At 37.9% G+C, this 25014-nt stretch overlaps 1 protein-coding gene across 4 annotated transcripts in view; it reads left to right on the top strand.

Annotated features, from left to right (window-relative positions):
* The window catches only part of LOC121303796 (CBP80/20-dependent translation initiation factor-like), a 127674-nt gene that overhangs the window by 17210 nt on the left and 85450 nt on the right, over positions 1-25014 (top strand). For 3 of the 4 annotated variants that reach the window (XM_041234601.1, XM_041234592.1, XM_041234608.1), the window contains exons 2-6: positions 1343-1567; positions 7864-7944; positions 18347-18469; positions 19924-19997; positions 24110-24214. In XM_041234601.1, coding sequence (XP_041090535.1) covers positions 1382-1567; positions 7864-7944; positions 18347-18469; positions 19924-19997; positions 24110-24214 — 569 coding nt within the window. In that variant the 5' untranslated portion in view covers positions 1343-1381. Of the gene's footprint in view, positions 1-1342; positions 1568-7863; positions 7945-12257; positions 12373-18346; positions 18470-19923; positions 19998-24109; positions 24215-25014 lie in introns of those variants that run through there. The other variant, XM_041234616.1, reaches the window with a different exon arrangement.

The following is a 25014-nucleotide window of genomic DNA, read 5'->3' as shown; positions in this document are numbered from 1 at the left end:
ATCAAATGTATAGGTTCTATTTATTATGTCACATCGCTGCACATTTTTGCTTGTCACATCGCATCTGGTGCGTAGCGGTCTTAACAACCATCATCATCTGAAGTAGGAGAGGGGAATGTATTCCAAATGTACTGTTCACCAGTAGTTTCAATGTGGCCTAGGGAGGTAGTAACCTTCTTAAATTTGTAAATTGAATGAGCTAGTTTTTGTTGTGTACAGTTGTTTTAAACATTTACTTCATCAAAACTGTAAATGTGACTTTACAGTAGCTTGTTGGACAGTGGTAAACTTTTTATATATTGGCTGCATAAAATAAAGGGTCCACTGCGGCCACACATGCTCCATTGTCAAACCGCGTAGTCCTTTAGGAAGCTTGTGGTGTGCATCATTATCCTTGTTAAGAAGCTCAAGCTCCTAAAAACTCCTGAAATACAAGTATGACAAAAAAAAATTCCCGTCATAACCCTTGGATTAAACGGGCTATAAATATTAGCGAGATGCCTGTGACTGCAGCCACAAATCCTCTTTGCCAGCAATAATTTACCTGGGATTAGCTGCAGTCTCGTTTGTCAGCCCCGGGTCATGTGAGCTGGGTCTGTCCCTAGCACAGTAAGGGAACGGGCCTGTCGCTTGAACTCAGGGAGGGAGCTGGTTCATGTGCAGGGTAGGATTACTGGGCCTTTCATTGCACGAGTAGTGGTTACAGGGTCTGAATGGCCGAAAGAAAACAAAAAGGATTTTCTAGAACAGCCTCTGCTCTCTGTTTGTGAAAGTAGGGAAGTAATGTTTGTTTAACCCAAGAGTGCTTGGCAGCTTTGCATGGTTTAGGCCTACTTGTTGATTTGCTGTGTGCTCTAAATTGTTCAACTATTACATTTTGACTGCCTCTGGTGGTGGATATCTGTTAAGTGCTGTAGAGCAGGATTACAGGAGAGCAGGCAAAGTTGGTTTCCCAGAGCAATCGTTAGATGCTTCTTGGGGCGAAGCATCTGCATCTTTTATAACATTCACGAGCAGGTAGTACATATGCATGTGTCTCTGATTTTGAATGTGTGAGTAAAAAAACAAATGAAAATAACTAGGAATTCATGGAGGATTGAGGCAGTGACTAAACGTTTATTTGTTAGTTATATTTCAGCCTCTGAAAGTAAACATTAGTTGCCGAATAAGTTTTCGTGAAATCAATTATAAACTTTATGTTGTATAGACAATATTAAAATTCAGATATTACACTACTTGTGCACTCACTTAATTTTAGCATGGTCTTATATAATTTAGAAATGCCCGTTCCTGGTAGTGCGTTACTCTGTCTGATTTAATGGTGTATTGTATGTTTCTGTAGGCCCTGTCCCTCCCTCCCTCGCCCCCTGAGCAGTCAGTCATGGAGAACTCATCTGTAGCCTCTGCCTCCTCTGAGGCTGGCAGCACGCGCTCACAGGAGATTGAGGAGCTGGAGCGTTTCATCGACAGCTATGTCCTCGAGTACCAGGTCCAAGGGCTCCTGACCGACAAGACAGAGGCAGAGGCAGACGGAGAGGGTGACAAGATCCAATGCAGCGTCTCACAGGTCAGTCTCTGGCAGCTGCTTTCTTGTTGTGCCACATAAACTACACAAGTTAGATGTGTACAATACACTACCCTTGAAGAAATATTGGGAAGGGGATGTTGAAGAGTAGTGTATTTCCTGCAGGGCTGTTTCCTGTAGCTCATTTTAACCCTGTTCCAACTATAGTTGTGCACTGAAGAGTATGTATTAGAGGTCAGCATGGGTAGAGAATCCGGAACTGGATACCCAGCGTAAAAAAATACCTGGGTCTTTTTCGGGTAATGCTTAAAAAAAAAAAAAAAAAAAAAAAAAAACACACACATATTACTGTTGTAAGTGCATGATACATATTTAAATACTATCTAGTAAACATATATTTAGTCCCTTCAGATCTGTAGACTTGTGTAACCTTCTTCAGTACTGGAAACATCAATAATAAAAAATAATAATAATAATAAAAATCTCAGTTTGAGTATAGTTATGTTAAGTGCACTTCATGTTGCAGGATTCTTTGCGACAGATGTGGTGTTGTTAATGTATTGTTGTTGTACTTGGACCCCTGGCCGACTAACCTTGGCCGTCTGTGCTTCTGATCTTGCTCCTTCCATTATGCACATCTCAACCTGTCCCTAGACTCGGTTCCTGCTGCCCTTAAGCTTGGCTGAGTTATGGCGGTACTCAAAAAACCCTCCCTCGACTCATCCAATTTCGGTCCCATCTCCAATCACTCTTTTTCTCTTCAAAGCGCTCAAAAGTTGTGTAGCCAGTTAGCTGATGAAACATCTCATGGATAACAATCTGCTTGAATCTCTGCAGTCTGGCTTCTGGCCGCATCACAGTACTGAAACTGCTCTGCTCCGGATTGTGAATGATCTCCGGATGATGCTGGTGCTCCCTCTGTGCTTGTCCTCTTCGTCCTAAAAGCCACTTTTGACACCATAGAACATGGCATTCTTCTTGACCGCCTTCAGAAGTATGCTGGGATCTCTGGAACTTGTCTCTCATGGATGTTCTCTTACCTATCTAGACGCATGCAGTCTGTTTTCTGTCCTGGTTGCAGTGGTGTCGCAAACCCAAACACTTATAGTGTCACCCATGGATCTGTTCTTGGGTCCCTTCTCACGCTTCCCTTGGGCCACCTCATCCGCCAACAAAGGCTCATGTTTCACTCCTATGCTGACGACACCCACTTAAAACTTAACCCTGGAAGCCCCTCTGCCATGGTCCGAGGCCTGGATGTCTGCCAATTTTCTTCAGCTGAACACCATCAAATCTGAAAAAGCTGCCCTGAACCTAGGAAACTGCCACTGTCGCCTTCCCCCACAGTATGAAGCCTTGGTGTACTTCTTGACAGCAACCTCCCCTTTGATCTCCTCTGTGGTCAAATCTTCCTTCTGTCATCTCTGAAACATATCCAAAGTCCATCCCTACCTTTCCCTCACGGATGTTTGTCATGCATTTGTGTCCTCTTGACTCGACTACTGCAATTGTCTTTATGGTGGTCTCCCGGCACGCACCATTAACCGACTGCAGCTAGTTCAGAATGCCGCTGCCAGGATCCTTACAGATGTAAAAAAAACGTAACACATCACCCCCTGTCTTGCTCACCCTCACCGGCTACCTGTAAACTTTCCTGCTCAGCTACAATGACCTTCATCACACAGGTCCCGAGTACATCCCAACCTGCTAACCTGCTGTGTCCCTGCCCACAAGCTGAAGTCCTCCAACTCTGGCCTGCTTGTTATCCCCAAGCAAAAGTGCACCACGCTTGGAGAACGTTCGTTGAGCTTTATGGCTCCTATTCTCTGGAATTCTCTCCCGACTTTGGTGCTTGATGCTCCCACCGTCGCTCGCTTTAAATCAACTCTCAAGATCCACCTGTTCTCTCTTGCTTTCCATGCTCTTTAAGCCTGATATCTGCTATTAGCTGCTGTGTTGTTGCTGCTATTTCATGTATTATGCTACTATATCATTTATTATGCATTTTCACTGTATTTTCTGTATTATGGATTTTCTGTTTGTTACTGCATCTTGTAGAGTGCTTTGTGATGGTGGTCCATTTTGAAAGGCGCTATGTAAAATAAAGAATGATTCTTTGTTGATTGTATTGATTCAGGGGGATGCAAAGGTTCCACTAATGGAGGTTTTATTTATTTTATCATTTGGAACACAGCGTAGTTCTTGAAGTATCTTCTCTTTCTCTCCTTTTTCCTGTTCATCTTTTTGTCACATCTGGATTCTCTAACTTTATTGTTCACCGGTCTCTTTGGCAAACACAATAGTTAAAACGAAATTAAGGTGCAGTCCTCCAAATCCAAACTGATAAATAAACGTAAATATTTCAGTCTTACATTTACATGGCATTCAAGGAAAGCATTATGAGTAATGTTTTTCTTGTACTGTTTTAATTTTGTACATTGCACCTACGCATTTTGGAGTGCATATCCTTTTCTTAGTAAATCTACTTCATTAAAATAAAAAAAGTTTACAGTTTTCAGTCTGTTTTCTCGGCTACACCGCTCACAATAGTTTAGTTATTTATTTAGTTTTAAATAAAGGCCACTTATTTTATCTTTTTGTTAAACTGTATCTGCAATAACTGTAGATAAAGCATTCTGTATTGGAATCCACACTGTTATTGTTATTAATGGATAATTAAGTGTTATCACTGACATAAATGATGTTGTTATGGTGTTATGTTGTTTTTTTTCCAATTTAGTTCCTGAGAAGAATAGTCGCCACAGTTATTATTTCTGGGGTGTACTTGCCACTAATGCAAAGCTGTTTATATATATATATATATATATATATATATATATATATATATATATATATAATATATATATATTATATATATATATATATATATATTATTACATTTGCAGATCCAGTGCACTCAGGTTTGAGGTCACAATCGACTATAATTATTATTATGATAATGTAAGGATTGTTGCCCACATGGCATTTTTTCACACAGCCGTGTCATATGAGAAACACACGTTCATTAATACCAGCAACAGAGCGCTTATCCCAGCACGAGCTGTCGAACAAAAACAAAAAATCGCCCATTCACAGATGAAGATGCTTTGTAATACACTGTGATTCTCACTGAAGGTAAGCCACTTCTCACAAAAAAAGTAGACAGAGATATTAGCAAACACAAACACCCTCATGATCATAATAATGGCAAAATAGTTATATATAAAAAATGTTTAAGTGCATAATTTTAACATGCTTTAACCTTTCTTTTCACCCTACTCGGGGGGTTTAAACTGTTTACTTTGGTTACAGTCGCATTATAACTCCAGTACAGACCATTGCAGTTGTGGTTTTCTCTGTACTGTCTCGCATAATGCAAATCTTTATTTTAAACTGTGTTCAAGTTATCAAAGTTGTTGCTATTTTAAATAATTATTTATCCTGTTCACTCTGTCTAATAAGTCACTGGCATAAACTAAGTAGAGTAGGCCCCACACAACAAGCAGCACTGAACTTCAGAACTCTGTCAGATCAAAAATGCTCACCAGAAATTATAAATAATACAGCATGGGGTAGTAAATGATATGCTTGTAGCATCCCAACCCTCGTGTGGGCATTACATTCTCATCTCACACACTACCCCGTGCAGCATTCTCTGTATATCACACAAGCTGCAATTCTCAGAGACGGATTTGCCACTTACAGCACCGTGGTATCTATTCATGCCTTATGTTATTGTTTCTACATTGCTAATGGTATAATACATTATTTCTAATGGTATAACACAATTATCACAAGTGATGTAGTAACAGTGTATTGAGCTTATTTGTCACAGTTATAAAAATTACATGTCTAATGATATGTCCTGTTCGCTTTGCTGTGCAAATGCAGTTTGGTTTTTCGGTTTTAAACTTTTTTTCGGTTTTACCGAAAACCAATTTGGATGTCAAAAAAAACTGAAAGAGTTCTTAACTGACTGACTTGGTTCCATGCTGGATATTAATGATGTTGTTTTCTTTTGTTTTAGTTTATACTAGTTAATCTTAATCGAATGGACAGATTAGTTACATAAGGTTGCACCAGTGTGTAAAATGTTCGATAGTTTACAGCATGTTGGTCTTATTAGAGGTGTAATTTAAAGGTGACTTGACTTTACAATAGGAGCAAATCATTGTACTAATTCAACAGCTCCAATACTCCCAATAACCCACAGTGCTCTTGTCCATTGTCAGGTGTCTCCATCTGCCAGGTTTAATGGTCCTGCTATTGCATTGTATTATATATATTTTTCCCTGCAACAGCAGCACAAAACAATCGAGTGACTTTCTCCTTATTTCCCATCTTAAATGAAAGACGGCCAGTAAGGGAAAAAAGGGATGCCGTAATCCTTCAATTATTGGATAATCTGTTTAGTAACTCGATTATACCAGTGCCATTAAAAATTCATAAATAGTATTATCCCTCAAGAAAGAGTGCATATTGTTCATTACTTTTTCTAAAGTAATGTATCCTGTAAAGCCCTGTGTGCTTCCTCTACCGTTCTTTGTATGCCCAGGTCTTACAGATGACATGATATTCCATTGATGCTCAGTCTGATGACATTAATATATGACCTTATCAACAGAGATCAATAGTGTAACAGCACAGCAACGATGATACGTTATTGCAAGGGTGGTACTTCATCATCCTTACTCACTGTTAGCACTGCAGATCTGTAAATTGAATATGGTCAAGGACCTGTTAATTAACCCTTCTTTTATTTAAAAACTGCTGCAGCAGCAATGCACAGCTTTCCTCTTTTAGATTTCTGGCAAGCATAACAGCAAAGGCATTCTCGTAAAACCTACTCCTTAAGGAGAATGCTTCAGTTTAAATAAAGACTTACACTGAGTGTACAAGACATTAGGAACACCTTCCTAATATTGAGTTGCACCCCCTTTTGCCCTCAGAACAGCCTCCATTTGTCGGGGCATGGACTACAAGGTGGCGAAAGCATTCCACAGGTATGCTGGCCCATGTTGACTCCAATGCTTCCCACAGTTGTGTCAAGTTGGCTGGTAGTGGATCTCTACACCGAATAGCTCGTTCCATTTCATCCCACAGATGCATCAACGTAGCTGAATTCACTGTCATGTTCATGGAACTATTCCTGGACAATCGTAGCCTTGTGGCATGGGGCATCCTGCTGAAAAAATCCATTAGCAGATGGATACAGTGCTGCCATGAAGAGATGCACCTGATTGGCACTGATGTTCAGATATCCTGTGGCATTCTAACATTGCTCCACTTTTATCAATGGGCCCAATGTGTGCCATGAAAACACACCCCACATCATCACACCTCCACCACCAGCCTGCAATGTTGACACGCGGCATGATGGATGCATGTACTCTTGTGGTTTTCTCCATACACTAGTCCTCCCATCAGCGTGAAACAGCAGGAACCGGAATTCATCAGACCAGGCAATGTTTTTCCAGTCCTCCAATGTCCAGTGTTTTCGTTCCTTAGCCCACTGCAACCACTGTTTCTTGTGTTTTGATGCAAGAAGTGGAACTCTGTTAGGTCGTCTGCTGCCATACCCAATTCATGTCAAGGTACGACGAGTTGTGCATTCTTTTATGGGTCTTTTGGCGCCAATGTTGTACTGGACTGTCGGTTGACTAACTGTACCCCGTCTATTGCTCTGCACAATTTGTGTCAGTCTCCTTTGGCCTCTTTCGTCAATGAGCTGTTTTCGATCACTGGCCTCCCGTTGGCTGGATGTCCTTTGGGTGGTGAACCCTCCTTGATGCACACGGGAAACTATTGAGCTTGAAAAGCCCAGCAGCATTGCAGTTCTTGACACACTCAAACCGGCGCGCCTTGCACCTACTACCATACCCCGCAAAGGCACTTAAATCTTTTGTCTTGCCCATTTACCCTCTGAATGGCACACATACACAATCCATGTATCAATTATGTCAAGGCTTAAAAAGGCGATCATAGCTTTCACCTGGATTCACCTCGTCAGTCTATTTCATGAAAAGAGCAGGTGTTCCTAATGTTTTGTACACTCAGTGTATTATATAATTAAGTTTAACGCTATGAATTAAACAAAATATACACTGCTGCTTTCTAGAATCACTTACTTTCCTGTAGGAATATGTGCAATTAACTGGTTCCTTCATACAAAGTGCAATTGAGGTCTTCAAGCATACATATATTGGAACATATCAACTAATTGTAAATCCGCTTGTCAAACAAAGAGAGTTTGACAGACATTGTCAACTCTATTGTCTTGTAGTATGCTTTAAGTCATTGAATGTTCTGACCCCCCACTTCTGATATTCTCTCTCCAGTGGAATAAAGACAGCAGTGACAGAATAGATGGAAGCTGGTCTTCTTCCAAAGGGAAGGGTTCCTCCAAACCAAATAATCAGGTAAGAACTGAGATGTTCTTCAGCCTAAATTCCTTGACTGGGAGCATCTGTATTTAAGTAGTGTTGTCTGAACTTAATGAGCACAAAAACACATAGATATAACTACCATGGAGGATATGTAACGTTCTACAGTTATACACGCCACGTACACATGTTTTGGAAATCCTGCTGCCCATGCATCACTGCTACCATGACCAACTTCATGTTTTTATTGCTTTGACCTGTCTTGCTTTGCTTTGACCTATGACCTAAGATGACTGTCATATTAGGGTCATAGGTTTTCTAGATCAAAATGTAATGTAATTTTTTTTTTTTTTTTTTTTAACTTTTTATTCTGTAATTATATAGGTCCATTACAGGCCATCCAAATTTTTCATCAATTACATACAGCAAGTGTACACAGCATGCTCTTTTTTAAGGACCCCCCCCCCCCAATACAAATTATCACATTCAAAATAGTCTCTACATTTTCAAATTAAATTGTAATTATTTATAGTAAAAGTGAACTTTTGATTGTTTTACTCTATCCTCTGCTCTGCACAAACACATAGGCGTTCAGATAATGCTGATACCCTACATCTTTGTTAAAACATACATCATATGAAGTGGACGACGTTTACTGTATGCAGACCTGATAATAAAGCAACAGTTGTGGTCCCAAACAAGAGTGAACTTGGAATAAGCAGTGAACCAGGCAAAGTGTAAGCGGTACAATGGGCACCCTCATGTGAAAACAACTTCATTGTCATTTTGGACCTTGCTTCCTACCCGGTTCCAAAATGTGTAAATTAATTGCCTGGATTCAAAGGGATGTTGTTCATATGTAAAATATTGTAACTGGCTATAATAAACGTGCATACTAAATGAGAATTTTGTGAGGCTGGCAGAGAGCCTTGCTTGTTGGTACAAGAGGTTATATTTTGGCAACTACAAAAAAAATTCGCAAAATATGTTGTTTTCAAGTTAGATTTCGCAATGAAACAGAGCAGACATTGGAAAATTCTGCCATATATAATATACTGTTATATATAATATAATTCTGCCATATGTAATCTACAGCCCTTTTGAAGAAGTCTATTTGTACAGTATCTTAAACATATTATTGTATTTATTTGAATGAATTTTGCATGTATTTGCATACTGGGGCAATACAAATAAAATCACAACTTGAGTTTATGCCATTGGACAGTGAACAGCACTGTAAACCATTAAAATTATAATTATTACACTGTATTTTTTATGATAAACACATCAGAACAGGAACTTTATTAGCCCAAGGAAGTAAAACAAAATGTTGACCCTCCATTGCCTTAATTTGCTATTCCCCCATGCACTGTGTGAATGAAATGTCTATGGACAAGATCCTTTCTCTGGTGGCTCTAGTACTCTTTGAAAAAGGTCTGTAAATAACATGAAGATCAGACACTGAAAATGTTATGAGGTCAGAGTTGCTCTCCTGATTTTTTTTTTTTTTTTCTTCAGCTTAAATGTGTACCCTTTATGAATACGAGACACATACATCACATCATTGTGCATAGTGCAAGACTTTTGAACAATTCCCAATGTGTTTGTATCTTTCTACCAAAGAGTAAAACTTGATTTGATGGGTCACTGAAAAGGTGTGGTTACTGAAGATGCGTGGCTGCTTATTCAAGGTGTTTGTCATATACTTGTTTTTTAAATTAACACGGTTATTTCAGTGGATGCTTATTTCACTGCCTGGAAAACTACTTGGTTCTTGTGACCAAAAACATAGTAAGAGGCATTATTGTATTTAAAAAATAACCAGTTATTTGTTACCAGCTTTCCTCCACCAGCTTTGGTACTTTTATTTCCAGTATAGTCCTTAATTTATTCATCATAATATATCTTAGAAAAGCCTAGCCAGTACATTGTGAAATATTAAATTGGACACTAGCCCTGTGTTTAATTTAAGCCCTCTGTTTGACTAGTTGTTGATACAGGTGTGCTAATACTGTTTTGGCGCAAGACCCAAATGTGGTGGCATGTTTATTAATGAGTTGAAGCCGCCATAAAGCTGCTCTGTTTACTTCTGCATCCATTTTAACAACTGTTTTCAAAATCACCACTGCACGTAAAATGTCACCTTTTGCTTTTTTTTTTTTTTTTTTTTTTTTTTTTTTTTTTTTTTTACATAATTACTGCTAATAATTTGTATGTGAATTATATTTATTTTGAATATAAGCATAAGAAGTAGTATAGTGAAACAAAATCTTAATAGTGTGCACCGAACATCATATTTTTTTAGATTGGTTGGCGACCCATCAGAAAATTTGCTGCGACCCATATTTGGGTCACGACCCCACTTTGGGAAATGTTAATCTGTGCCACTGCAGCATCTTGCATTGTTCTTAAAAGATTCATCATCAGATATAACTGCTGTAGCCAACTTACTGTTATGCAACTGAAAATGGTTTTCATTTCTAGACAAGGAGCCTTGATACATAATTTCCTAAATGCACTCCTAATGTCATGATTGCTATAGCTGCCTTTCTTTTTCTTCTGCCTCAGACTGTTAGTAGAAGAGTTCTGGAAAGAACCACCTGATTTTATCAAGCGATATTACTGCGTGATGGATCAGAGAATACCAGTTGAACTCTTGGGGCTGCTTGCAGTCTACTGTTCCTACAGTCTTTCTGGCTAATTGTTTTGTAGACACCTTGATGTATCTTCTTTATTTTTGTCCTTGTAGAACATGTTGTTGTCTATGAACAGAATGAATCACTATAGAAAACTTGAGTAATAACAGTCTGAAGTGGAAACTGTAATGGAATAGCTGTTTTGCTTTCATAAAAAACGCCATTGAATGACATTATTTCAGGTTTTGTGTGTACAGTAGTATCACGACCGTGAACCAGAAGTTCAGTTAAAAATGTAATTGGGGTTGCTTCAGCAAAATGGCACAGTTTTATATAATTTATAAGCGTGTTCTCGAACAATTGTGTCTTTGAGTCAATGTGGAAGTTTTGAATAGGAGTCGCTGATACTGCTAAACATTTAGTATATGCCATATTTGCTCGAAAGAGCGCCCGGGCACTTCTTTTCTAATTCTTCTCTAACCTGGGTGTCTATTAGGGAGTAGGCACTAATTGGCCAGCTGTGAAATCTATGCAGCACCCCAATAGCTGGCATGACCTGGGTGCAATCTTATTCAGTAATTCACTTGAATCTTTTACAGTGGTTGAGTCAATCAGAGGCTTTGGATGTTTAATTTTAAACCGTCTGCAACCGGCTATACATTTAGATATATAATGCATTATTTAAAATTTTAAACGGGGATACGCTGACAGAATGAGTTGAGGGAGTCACCGATCTGAAACATGGACTTTTTATTTTAAATTTTTTATAAACATATACCGTTGAAGATGAATGTTGCTTACGGGCCATTTTATTTATGTGTTAAAAAAACACGAGTGACATTTTTTTAAATACATTTGCAGATGAGTCTCGAGAGAACTGGTACAGCACCAACTTTCACAGTGATGACAGTAGACAGTAAAAAATATTGAAATTCAGAAAATAAATCCAGAAAACCTCGACAGCATTCTGGGGGAATTTTATGCCAGTGCAAGAAGTTCAACTGGAGACCAGTATTCAGTCTTTAATGCTGAGAGCTGGACTAAATAGATTGTTTAACAATAAGTTTAAGTTTATTTATGTATATACTGCCTCTTTATACTGCAGTATCTCAAAGCACTTGACAGGTCAATAAAAACAAGTTACATTAAAACGAATTAAAATAAAATATGAACACACAAAAGTTACAGTAAAGTGAAACAAAACAACAATAAATAAATTAGTAGAAACATAAAGAGAAGAAGAACACAATTAAAAATTGGTACACAATTCAGTCTAAAAAAGGTGAAGACTCAAGCTAAAACCTTTGTCTACTTATTTTAAGTCTGTTAATTTAAGTGGACAGTATGTTAATTAAAAGCTGCTACTTTCTTACATGTTGTACCTCATTTGTTTTATTTTATGAGTGAGACCAGTAGAGTTAAACAGCATTATCTCTTAATACTAAATGTTTGTTTTTGGTGCCTTTTATTCCTTTACTTGTTGCTCTTAACTGTAGCCACTAGTACAGAACACAATGGTAAGGGAATAAGCCTCTTGTTACTTGAAAAAAACAGGTATATGTGCACATTTGTGTAACATTAGTGCTGTTTGCTTCACTTTCGTTTTCCTGAAGGGCTGGCAAATCCTTTTAGCTCACAAACCACATCCCAGGCAGGGGTGGGTCTGTGACTGTATCTGTTCTGCGACAGCATTCAGCTGACTGAACAGTGCTCTGCCAGGTTAGGTTGTAACGTAGAAATAAAGGAGGCTGGAATCCTCTTCAGTAAAATAATCCCTGCTTTGTTCAGTGCTGACTGCCGTACCATGGCATGGTTACACGTCTTTCAGGTAAGCAGTCCTCTTGTTTTTGATAATTTTTGTTTTGGTTCATCGAAGTGCAGCTTTATAGTTAACACAGTGTGTTGTATCCAAGTCTTGGTTTGGTAAGATTTCTAGATCTTTTCTTTGTCTTTGTCCCTTGAACTGCTGTGCCAGGGCTGCCCTTGTGCGTTGCCATACAGCAGTTTACTTAGGTCTTTCTCTGCTGTGAGGCTAACAGGTTTTTACTTTGCGAGATTGTATTAACAAATCAGCATAATTAACACCCTTTCATTTTTGTAATCTGTATTGAAGCTTGGATACTAACTGATGAAATTTGTTTTATTTATTTATTTTTGAACAAGGGTAGTTAATGGATTACAAATTTTCATTAAAATTAACACATTTTTAAAAGCAGGAGCAATGTCTGTTCAGAAAGAAGCAATAGTTACCTTGCCTTGTTAGCAGCTGCTAAGTAAAATACAGTATTGTATACATAATCTGGGAAAGGAATTTGGTTTGGTGGCATCACTCCCTGTGGCAGGGAGTTAAAATCCTCCCTGCAAACACATGTGGGAATGTGGCTGGAGCCTTCAATTGAATAAATGTTTAAATAATTAATTGAGGTGGTCACGGGTGGTGAACTAGTTGGTGTTAGTTATGTGGTGAGTGGGTTTTTTTTAGGTTTTTTTTTTCGTGTTCTGTGCTGTGCTGTTTGTCCTGCGTTATTTACACCTTGAGTGTTTGTTTTGTATAGTTCTTTTGTTTTGGCCCTTGCACCGGTTATTTTGTTAATGTGTTTTAGTTCTGTGTTCTGTCTGGTGTTTTCTTTATTCTTATTATTTATCAAATACATACGCTTCACTCGCGGTACTGTGTCCTTCTCTTCCTGGTCTGATGTCACCCCCAAGTCATCCAGGGTGACACTGCTCTAGGTTTTCAGATCAGATTAGGCAGTGCACACAGGATGCTGACACATTCAGTATAAACTAACACACATGGAAGCACAGAGACACAGATTCATGCACTTAACGTACTGCTAATATATTATTCCTAAATTATGTAGCAAGTAGCAAGAAATGACTTGGTTGCACTAGCAGCAGTTACGTTATTGTTTTATGTTATTTTATTATGGGCAAACTGCCCACTAACTCCATATTTAGAAGGAAGCACAAAAGCAAAGACACATTCTGTTCTTAGAGGAATAAGACAATTTTAATGGTATAAAACAAGAAACAACTCTTGACTGGTCCTTCATTGTTTTATTCAGCAAAAAAATGATAATAATAATATTGCATTTGCTTCAGAATTAAGTCTTTTTTTTAAATATAGTAAACCAGTGCGTCTAACATGGCAAGTATTTGGAACTGTCTTACTTGGGGAATAATTACCTTCAAAAGAACAGTACTTGTTTTTTTCTTTGTTTAACACTTTCCTTTAATAAACTACATGTGGGAATTCTAGGTGTAGCACTGTGCAGAGACGCCATTGCTATTGGTTGTGCCATTTGGTGCTACTTGTGTGTAATTGTAATTAATGCATGCTCAGTAAGTACATGTTGAACATTTTATGCCGAAACACCTGCCCAATTTTGTAGGTTTGCAATTACTAAAAACTGTAGGAAATAAAAATTTATATCATTGATTATACTCATAGTGAACCACTGGGGCAGGCAGCTTAGTTGAGGCCCAGCCTAGTGCCAAACTTGCCCTGATACTGTGGTAGTTGTGACATTGTCACATAAATAATTCTCCCACCATTAAACATTTGTTTGAAATCGAGAAGATTGCAGATATTAGACTTAACTTATATGAGTTGAATACGACCACCTAAGTTCTAAGTTTTACTTTAGTCTATCAAACAGAAGTCATTCATATAGATTTCAAGCTTTACAAATTGCAGTGTACTTTAACCAGTAACCTGCAGCATGTGCTGATTTACTACAGTAAGTTAATTGTCTTATGCTAGTACTTTGCACCTCTTGCATATCAAATTAAAGACTGAACAGTGTTGCATAAGGTCAGGCCGAAACATAAGCACACGATTAGGGTTATGTTCTTGACTGTACTGTAGCGGAGCGGGGGTGTCTGTTTTAATGTGCTGTGGGTTCTCGCCATAGAATTCCCATCCGCTTTTTATTTGTATGTATAACCACTGTGGTGCAGGGAAAAGAGTATTGTATTGCACTGTATTGAATTTTTGGATTTCTTTATTGATTGATTACCAACTACAATTAGCATTTTTGTAAATTCTATGGTTTGAAGGGTCATACATTTTGAGCTGTCTAATAAATATCCTTGCCCTCTTAGGTGGTTCTGTGTTTAGTGTGCATTGCAGTTAAACTCGGGTTCAGTTAGTAATTCAGTTTATCACCTGTTTTTTTTTTTTTTTTTTTTTTAAGAAGTTGGCTTTGAATTGTTATATCTTAAAATTTTATAGAACCCCCTGTAATGTTTACAAGAAACTCATTATTTTACCTTTGCTGTAACCCGTGTTGTCCATATTGTGGCAGTTTGTTTTTCAACATATATATCCTTGATTTTATTTTTTTTATTATTTTTATTCACACGTCATGCTCCCTGCAAATAACAACTGGGCCATTCAAAGTAAATCATTTATAAAACATGTCAACACTTGTTAGTTCTGTTTTAGAATTTGGTACATCACAAATGAAGTCAAAGAACAGTTGCTTTTCGTAATGTGAATTGCTTTCTGACCCCTGCTTTAAACCCGTTTGTGACACACACACACACACACACACACACACACACACACACACACACACACACACACACACACACAATTGCCCTTGTTACGTACAGTTTTAGAGCAGGTATTTTAAGTAAGACAAGGTGGGGAATGTGTTGTGTGTGTTTACTGTATGTATAGAAGAATAATCAATGTGACAAGGTGGGATATTTCATAATGCTTGTGGTACTTCTGCATTCTCTCCTACACAGCTTTTCTTTACTCTTGTTTTCTGCTAAGCCTTTACAATTGACTGCTGTTTTTTTTTTCCTAGTCTACAGTATCTGCAGTCACCTGATCTCTCTCTTCCTCTGTTGCATAGGGACCCATGCTCACAGCAGCTCAGCAGCACTGGAACCACATTGGCTGCACACACAATGTTGCTTCTCGCATGTCAAATGTAGTGGCAAACTAGGTGCAAGTAAACAATCATATTCCCCATTACAGGTCCTAATGAAATTATATAAACACTCAGTCTTATTAGATAGGGTTACCATATTTCAGATCCTCAAAAAGAGGACACTTCCCAGGGGGGTTGCTGAAAGGTATGACCAATTTTTATTTAAGATTAATCTTTCATTGTGCAAAATGAACACTGAAAAGCTCCATTTAAACTAAACTAGTTCTATTTCTACTTTGAACATCTGAAAATGATTTTTAAAAAACAAAACAAAAAAAATGGCCTGCATCAAACATACATGTCACTTTTTACAGTCGGTACTTTGCAAGATAACTGTGTCAAATCTGTGCACCAGACATTCCATTCCTACTGTGCTGCTTTTTTTTGTGCCCGTGCATATTTCTCTGCGGAGCGTATCTTTCTCAGCAGTGGTTGGTCGCTCATAAAGTAGCTCTTAAAGTCTTTGCAAGATGTGTGCCTGAAGTTGTACTGTACAAGCAGGATCCGTTTCGGAGACTTAAGTCAGGTTGTTGCTTTCCTTTATCAACTTCCTTTGCATCTGTGAAAGACTTTGCTCTACATTTGCATTTTGAGAGGGAACAGCAAAGACCTGTGCAATCTGTAACAGTTCTGAGTGACATTTCCACAGGTCCAAAAACATTGAATATTTGGCCCATTTTTGGTGTGCTAATAAATTCTTGAACTCTTCATTACTTTTGCAACCTTCCACACATCTTGCGATTTGCTGAACTGAGCAAAACACTTATCTAAACAACAGAAAACGTTTTAAGTTGAACTCACCGTAGCTCGTGTTTACATTATCGTCTGTGCCCTGCTGCAGTTTGACGTTCAAGCAACATGTACATATTTTAAGTGACTGGAAACTTAAACTTTCAAAATACTTTTTAAAATTATGCAATTTTCTTAAATACCATACAGTACTGGTAGCATTTTAATGTCAAACTATTTACAGTATCTTGCATACCAGTATTTAAACCTCAACGTTTCCAGAAATATTATTATTATTATTATTATTATTGTTATTGTTATTCTTCTTCATCCATCCATTATCTGTAACCGCTTCACCGTATAGAGGGTCGCGGTGAACCAGAGCCTAACCCGGCAGATGTAGGACACAAGGCGAGACATACACCCTGGACGGGATGCCAGTCCATCGCAGGGAAATTAAGGGGCAATTTAGAGAGGCCAATCCACCTAGCCAGCATGTCTTTGGACTGTGGGAGGAAACCCATGTGAACACTGGGAGAACATGCAAACTCCAAACACACACAGACCCCTAGGCTGGAGACGAACCCTAGTGCTGGCCAAAAAAACGAAAACTAAAAATTGAAGTCATATCTTTCTTTTGAATTGGTTGCATGTTTTGACACAGCATACATATTTGGCTCGTTTAACTGCATGTGCGTATTATAGTTGTACCAAACAAGTGTTTTATTTTTGTTGTTTTGGTGGAAGTGATGCAAATATATTCTGTGCAAATGAAAAAGGAAGGGCTATCCTGTTATCCAGTTTCAGTTTTCTATATTTTATATTACACAGTGCATTTATTTGAAGCAAAACTAAAGGATTGCAAAGCATGCAATAAACCTGTAGAGGCTTTTGCCGATCACGAAAGACACACTCTTGTCTTTGTCTATGAATGAGTTGCTGTAGTTTTAAATCCCTCCTTTTTAAAAAGGTTCGATCAAGCTCTGGTCCGATTCTGATCCTGCTCTGACCGGGGGCTCAAACCGGCCCCAGTGATCAATACAGCTGCACGCCGTCTGTGCAGGCACAGTGCTATTAACGCACGCCAGGAATTGCAGTTCTGCAAGCAGCATCAGCAGCAAAGGGGCGAGCAGGTGAAATCCCGGACATTCATTCACTTTTAAAATATCCGCCCGGGCGGAGATTGGAGGCCCAAAAGAGAACGTGTCCAGTGAAAAAACGGATGTATGGTAGCCCTATATTAGAAGCAGTTACACTGTATCTGTTGGTCATGTGACTTTTTACTCTCCATAAAGACCCACTGCTTTGAGACAATGGCTTCATAATCGGTACACAACTGTACGCTACTATTGTCTCAATTTGTGGGTGTCATACAAGAAAAATCTACCCTTTTTTTTTCCTCCTAGTTATTTTACAAAACTGTCAAATCGCAGAAACCGTTTGAGGTAGTTACTTCAGGGTTATACAGACTCTATATGCTAAATGTGTTGGTGGCTATAACATTAATTTTTTTTTTTAATGAAAAACATAATCCTGTAGATATGTTCTTAATGAAAAGAAAAATCAGTTGATGAAGCAAAATCTAAATATGAAGTCAAGTTTACAGTAATCTAATCTTTTGAGTGTTTGAGTAGGGGGGAAAAAGACACAAACATTTACTGATGTCAAACTTCCCTGTGCTGCTAGCAGTTCCCTCTGTACATGTGAGCAGCGGCAGGGTCAAGGTGTTTTAAGCAGGGAAGTGTACGTGCATGGTTCCTTGAGTAAAAAGGAGTTTATTAATTTGTTCTCTACCATCAGAGCTCTACCTCTTTTTATAACAGAGGCTCACAAAATGAATGCTCAGAAGAGAGGGGATAAGGGTCTGTGCAGACCAAAATGACAGATTGTAACCAGTACTATCGCCTGCTATCCTCTTGAATTGAAGACCTCTTCTGTTAAAAGCCCGCTCTGACTGTTCCACCCAGTCCACTGCTCTGTTGAAGCCCTTTCTTTCATGCTTTCTTTAATCACTTTTTTTTTTTGTTAATATAAAATCCAAATATAACTAATCAAATTATTTTACCAATAAAACAGACATGTTGATTAAAAGTGATTCTCTAAATGAAAGACGTGCTTTCTTTGCAGGTCGAGTGGGAGCACAGTAGCAATGACAGTACCGGTTCAAGACCCAGCTCTGGTTCAAGGCCTGGGTCTGGATCTAGGTCTGGTAGCAGGGGACGAAGCAACCAGTTCAGGACCACAGGGAAGGTAATACCTCAGTTAGCATAACTTTTTTGAACTTTTGGCTTTTAACAGACCAAATGATAACTACTTTTGGCTTAATCAAGTATAAAGACAGATTTTAAGATGTAGACCTACGAAATATAATGTTTTATGATACTGTAATGAAATATGACATTGAAACAAATTCATGCTCATGGTTTACAGTAAGCAAACATTCTAGGCAAATGAATGGGATTTTTGGTCAAATATGGGGTGTGGAGTAGAATAAGGATTATTGCATAAAGGATAACTGCTTATCCAGTATTCATACAACCTGGTAACACTGTTCTGTATTCCATGTAATCAGAATCTTGGGCTGTGTAGCCAAACCAGTATAGCAGTCTGTCCGTATGACTTGCATTTTTACATGTAGGTCATGGTGATCTACTTTCATTGTACCGATGATCACATTTTCTTTTTATAATTGTGACAGAGAATGTATGTTATTAACACACACACACACACACACGCACACACATATATATATATATATTGTGAAATTAAGTCTTGCTATAGAAAACTAAGAAAAGACTGAACCGCCAAAAGCTTTATTTCTTATCAAAATGTATTATATTGACAAAATAAATTCAGATCCCCTGGTTGGTGGTTGTGATAAAAATATTAATTTTCTTACTCGTAGATAACAACATAAGAAATGTTTGGGGACCACCAAGGCTTGTTGCAGTACAGGAAATCTTAAGTAATTACATGTTACAGCATAGGTTGCTCTAATTGATTACAGATTTAGACTTAATTAGCAGAGATTGAATACAGCTAGTTTACTACAGCAGAATATGTTCTAGTAGTATCTTGTGCATATGGTTTACATTATCGGTGAGTATTCATTAGTGCCACTGTCAGCAACAAAATATTAGCTTTAATACATTATTTTACTGTTTTATGTTATTCATCTTGTGCTGTATTATGTAAACTATACAGCCAACGGGAACACCAAAGTTTCAAGCCTGATGATTGACAGGGTCTGGTGGGTTTTGGAATTTGGAATTTTCTGTGCCTGTGCTTAATGGCATGTTTATACTTCTCCCAGTTTTTGAGCCATGGGTGGGTGAAAAAAAATGTTCTGAAACACAGGAATTTAACACATTTTTAGGCACCCCCTTTAACTTGAAAAGTATACAAGTGAGTTAAGCCGTGCTAACTGCTTATAAACCCGTGTTTATTATGGGAGCTTTGATGTAATTTAACTAGAGAGGTGCTTCCATGCCTCTGATTAAGCAGCCTGAAAAGATTAAAAAAAAAAAAAAAGTGGCGTTGGTGGATCTAAATACAATCTCTGTTTAGAGAAGTAAAATAGAGCCTGTTTTGTACTCTGGTTATGAAACATTTTAGCACTGTTGTGTTAAAAAAAAAAAAAGATATAGTGATTTAGATCAATTGAACAGTCCTCATTATGTATTCTGTTTTTTGCTCCTTTTCAGAATGGAAACAGAGATGACTCTTTTGACATCCTTGGAACTGACATTTGGGCTGCCAATACATTTGAGTCTCATGGGTAAGATATAGTATAGGTGTTTATTCACACCTTTTCTCCCTGGTTCTGTAATGTGTTTGGCTTTATGTCTGTTGATCTTTATACTATATGTCTCTTTGCAGTTCAGCATCAAAGTTGCAAAAGAATGGAAAATACATCAGCGTCCATTTCTAACCAAATTCTGCCATTGCATGCTAATCACGATCTAAGCAAGGTTAGGCTTGTTCAATTAAACAAACAAACAAACAAAAAAAGCATGTTGGAAAAAACATATCAGTGCAGGTATTTCTAAAGTTGTATCTCTGAAATACACGTAAGGATTAATAACCCCAAACCCTTTTTCTGTTGTGATATTGTAAGCATAGGCCTCTAAACCTGGAGATAGGACTCAAAACCTTAGTCTGGATTGTCTGGCTCCCTGATTTGCCTAACGTGTTTTATGTACAGAAGGCTATCGGATACTTAAAGTTAATGTTGCCGGTCCACACTATTACACAGGGAACAGAAACCACTGCCTGGCCAAATGAAGATTTGTGTTTCTAATAAAGCAGCAGATTAGGACTAACTCCATTTTATTCCCTGACCTTTCTAGATAGCCTAGTTTTATGGTCTGAATACAGATCGTGCATCTGTAATGTTCCAGCTATATATAATTAAGCTATTCGGTGAAATGGGTCCCCTGTATGGAGGATTTTCATGTCTTTCTTTTTTTTAAATTTAGTAGTCACCAATTGTTTTTTTTATTATTTTCTATAAAATTGTTTGGAATAGACAATTATTTTTAGGCTCAGCTCACCGCTACCACCACCGCGCTGACTCGGGAAAGACGAAGACGGACACACGCATCCTCCGAAACATGTGCCGTCAGCCGTCCGCTTCTTTTCACTCTGCAGGCCCACCATGTAGCCGCCTCAGAGGTGCAGCATCGGAGGACAACGCAGCTTACAGGCAAGCCAGCAAGCACCCGGCCAGACCACAGGGGTCGCTGGTGTGCGGTGAGCCGAGGACACCTTGGCGCTTGTCCAATTGTGCGCCGCCCCCTGAGAACTCCTGTCCACGGTCGGCAGTGGAATAGCCTGGACTCGAACTGGCAACATCCAGGCTATAGGGTGCATCCTGCACGCCACGTGGAGTGTGTTTACCGGATGTACGAATCGGGAACCCCGATGTCTTGTTTTTAGTGTTCCGGGTTTCTGGTTTATTCCGAATTTTAACTGAACATCTTTTTTTTTACTGATTTTACACCTGATTTTTGTCTATTATTCTATATTTCCCCTGTACTATTTTCTAGGAAATAAGCAATATTTTGTTTTACAGTGCTGTTTTATTTTGACTCCAACATTGTAATAAGCAGCCCTACACTATATCTTAGGATACAGCAGGTACGTTTAGACATCCGAGGATAAAATAACGTTCAAGCGCAGTTCTCTGTCACTTCACAAACACGTTATCAACTGATTATGTTGGCCAATCAAAGTCTGATTATTGTGGCAATTACTGGGCGTGGTACTAACTGTCTTGATCAAAAACTAAATTGAAATAGTTAGGCGCAAATATTTTTAGTGGATGAGGAATGGGGAGAAAACGTGAATCAGTTTATGAATATTCAAAAGAAAACAAATGTTTCGAAGTATACAAAAAGCAAAAATAGCATAAGTGGGTCAGGTGAGGCAGAGGACGCATAGCTCTGCAAAAACTGCTGCATTGAGGTACATGTTCACGCTGACAATAAAACAAAAGTATTGAACATATATGTATATATTGGGGTACAACAATTAATCGATGCATCGATTATTGATCATCTGTTCTTAAATTAAAACCTTGAGTGTGTGAGTGCGCTACTTTTAGTGCTAGTACAGCAGATTAGCACGTTGCTAGAATAAACCCTTTAAGCTCTGCATTCGTATGGGCCTATTGTATTCACGTTCTCTTGATTTAAAAATTAAGGCAATATGTTTTTTTGTTTTGTTTTGTTTTAAATCTATTGATTAACCTTCTTTTGTTTCAAAGCATGTTGTGTTTGGATTATATGGCAATATTATTTAAAAAAAAAAAAAAAGTTGAATTTAGTACGGTAGTTAAATTAGTCAGGATTTGTGAGATTGTTTAAAATGTTTTTCTTTGTTTCTGGGTATAAAATGTTAACAGTGATGAGCAAGCATAGTTCAGATAGAAAAGACTTCTGTTAAAATCTTGTATTTTTTTATTAGTATTACAATGTTAAAGGGACATCTAATGCAGATGCACGGATATTCTTTCCAGTTGTTCAAAACTCAAATCGGAAGTGTTCGAATTTGAATATAACTTGTGCCTTTTTGTTTAACTATTATGCACAACAGTGTTTTTAATTATTGGATCTTCTGTTAAAAAAAAAACAAAAAAAAACCTTTGGTGACGATTAGGCATCCGTAATAGTTACCATTTATCACTGAAATTAATTATATATATATATATTAGTTATATTCAGTATATATATATATATATATATATATATATATATATATATAACCCATTCAACAGTTGAGATCATTGTCACATGAAAAACCTGCAAGATGGATGCCCAGCGGTGGCGACAGGGATAATTGGAGTGATATCTGGCTGAAATTCCAATATGGAGTCATTTTACAGTGATGGCCTTAATGATTTTGCAACTGGCAGCTGGACTCTTTAAAGGAACCTATTATTTTATAGATAACATGTTAAATGTCATTGTATTTTCATTGTAACCAATATATGTGTTTCTATAGAAACCCCAAAGGGATTCCCACATATATAATTGGCAAGTCTGGCAGAAGAAATCCCAATCTGGAAATATTGTAGCCAAGATTTGAATTTGTACAGGTACAGACTCCAGTTAGGATCTCTACCAGTAACATTTCTAATCGTCCAGGCACAAACCCACTTAACCACTGCACAAAAGGGCACCAGGGCTTTTAATCTTATATTGAGCTTAAAATCTGTAACGGCAGTGCGTCACATGACACTGCCTTTTACAGTTTGCGCAATACAGCATGTAAAGCGTACATTTTCTTGACACTTATGTTTTTAGGATGTTCTTGGTCAGCGTAGCACATTTACTTTAGCCTCATTTTTGAAGATACAGTACAAAACTTTAGAACGGATTTATCTGGTATTCTGCCAAATGTTGTCCAATTCAAAATGTTACGGAGATTGGCTGCGAACTGTCTGACTGTTTGCCCGCATTTATTTAACAGAGGAGTGAAGCCAAGTGGATTAAACAGTTACAGTAGACGCCGCATATAGGAGCACCTAAGAAAACACTTTGCCTAAGAGAACACCCTTGTGGTGAAACACTTTTTTTACATTGTAAATGCTCTGACTAAAGGAACATGAACTTTGCTTAAAAGAACACCTTCTTGGCACCGATAGAGATTTGTTCACAATGGAAACAGTAATGTTTTATAACGTGATAACATCATCATCAAAATTAAATTAAAATGTTTTAATCAGCCTTTTCAAAAGTTACTTGTCATTGCGAGATTTGTTTTGAGGCAAACTGATTGGTTTATTCAATCTTTCAAGAACCGGCATATCTTTGCTTCGTTTTGTATTCTGGTTTCCACATGTGCACCTTATTGCTACAAAATGGCATGTAAACAAACGGCGAAACGCGCCTCTGTTTCTCTTGCTAGAAAAAGTTGGAAATTGAGCTCTTGAAAAAAAAAACGAAATCAGACACAAGTCGCCGAGCAATTTGTGTTTCCCATTCTGGTGCGTTGCTTTACCATTTTGTTAAATAATTTTGTGCACATCTTGAATATTGCTCCTGTACAGGTTGTCATAATTAGTCTAGAGCTACTGCAGCATTTAACATGTGTAGGGGTGCTGTGTTAATTTAGTTTGACAGTTTATTATCGTTAGTTTGTCTGTTACTTTTATTATTATAGTTTATTAACATACATTTACCTATTGCTTTTCTCGTACTTACTCTTACCAGTCATAAATATTTATTTATTTTTTGATATTGTGTCTGGTGATAAACTCAGTCTTAGAGATCACTTTGCGAGGGGTGTTTTCTTAACCGGAGACTACTGTATGTGGATGCCATAACAGATTGCTGAAGAGATGTAGTTGTATTGACAGGAAATACTAAATACCAGTTTTCTTTTCAGTGGCGCAACATGGGATCTTCAGCCTGAGAAACTGGATTTTACTCAGTTCCACAGGAAACCCATCCGGGGAACACCAAAGCACCTCCCTCACATTGACAGAGAAGGGTAAATGAGTTCTTCATATATAGAGCACTGAGGGAATTGATTGCTGGTCTGGATTTAAACCCAGGGCTCCAGAGATGAAGGGCTAGTAAATTAGCCTCTTGTGGCACATTGCCGCCCTGAAAACATTATTGTTAACAAGATATGTATGTCTAGCTCTTAAACATTCTGCCCTGCTCTTGTATTCTGTTCTTTGTCCTAAGAGCAGAACCTAATCCAAGCAGATTTGTGTCTTCATCATGTTAATATTTTGGCTAACATTTTTAAGTTTAATTTGACCATTTATCCTGGCTCTTATGGTTATGACCCTCTTCCTGTTTTCATGTTGGATAACGTAACTACTAGGGGTGCGCGATAATACAGATATACCGGTGTATCGCGATATTCATCAGGCAATATGGTAATCTGTATTTCAACAACAATAACAGTATTTTTGATTAAACTGATTCAGGGGAAACATCTACTGGAAAATGTCGACTTATCTCGCAAGATAATCACTTCCCGTGAGAACTCGTAATGCGAGCAGTGCTATACAAAAGAAAATATGACAAAAGCACACAGAGCTGCTTAAATCCTGCAAAGCAAGGTCACAATCTAAAAAGAATGGCTGTATACATCAAACATTGCAGTATGTTGTTTATGCAAGGTTGAAGTAAAATATGCTGCTGGTACCACCAACCTTACATACAGTGGTGTAGTCCTACATCTTATAGTACTGGAACACAAATTAAAATATAGATTTTTCTAAAACAAATTATACCCCTTATCCTCCTTGATTAATGCTGCTAATTTGGCTTGTTTTG

The sequence above is a fragment of the Polyodon spathula genome, chromosome 2, assembly GCF_017654505.1.
Source record: "Polyodon spathula isolate WHYD16114869_AA chromosome 2, ASM1765450v1, whole genome shotgun sequence".
Taxonomy (NCBI): Eukaryota; Metazoa; Chordata; class Actinopteri; order Acipenseriformes; family Polyodontidae; genus Polyodon; species Polyodon spathula.
Note: the sequence above shows the minus strand (reverse complement) of the source record. Positions and strands in the feature narration are given on the sequence as shown.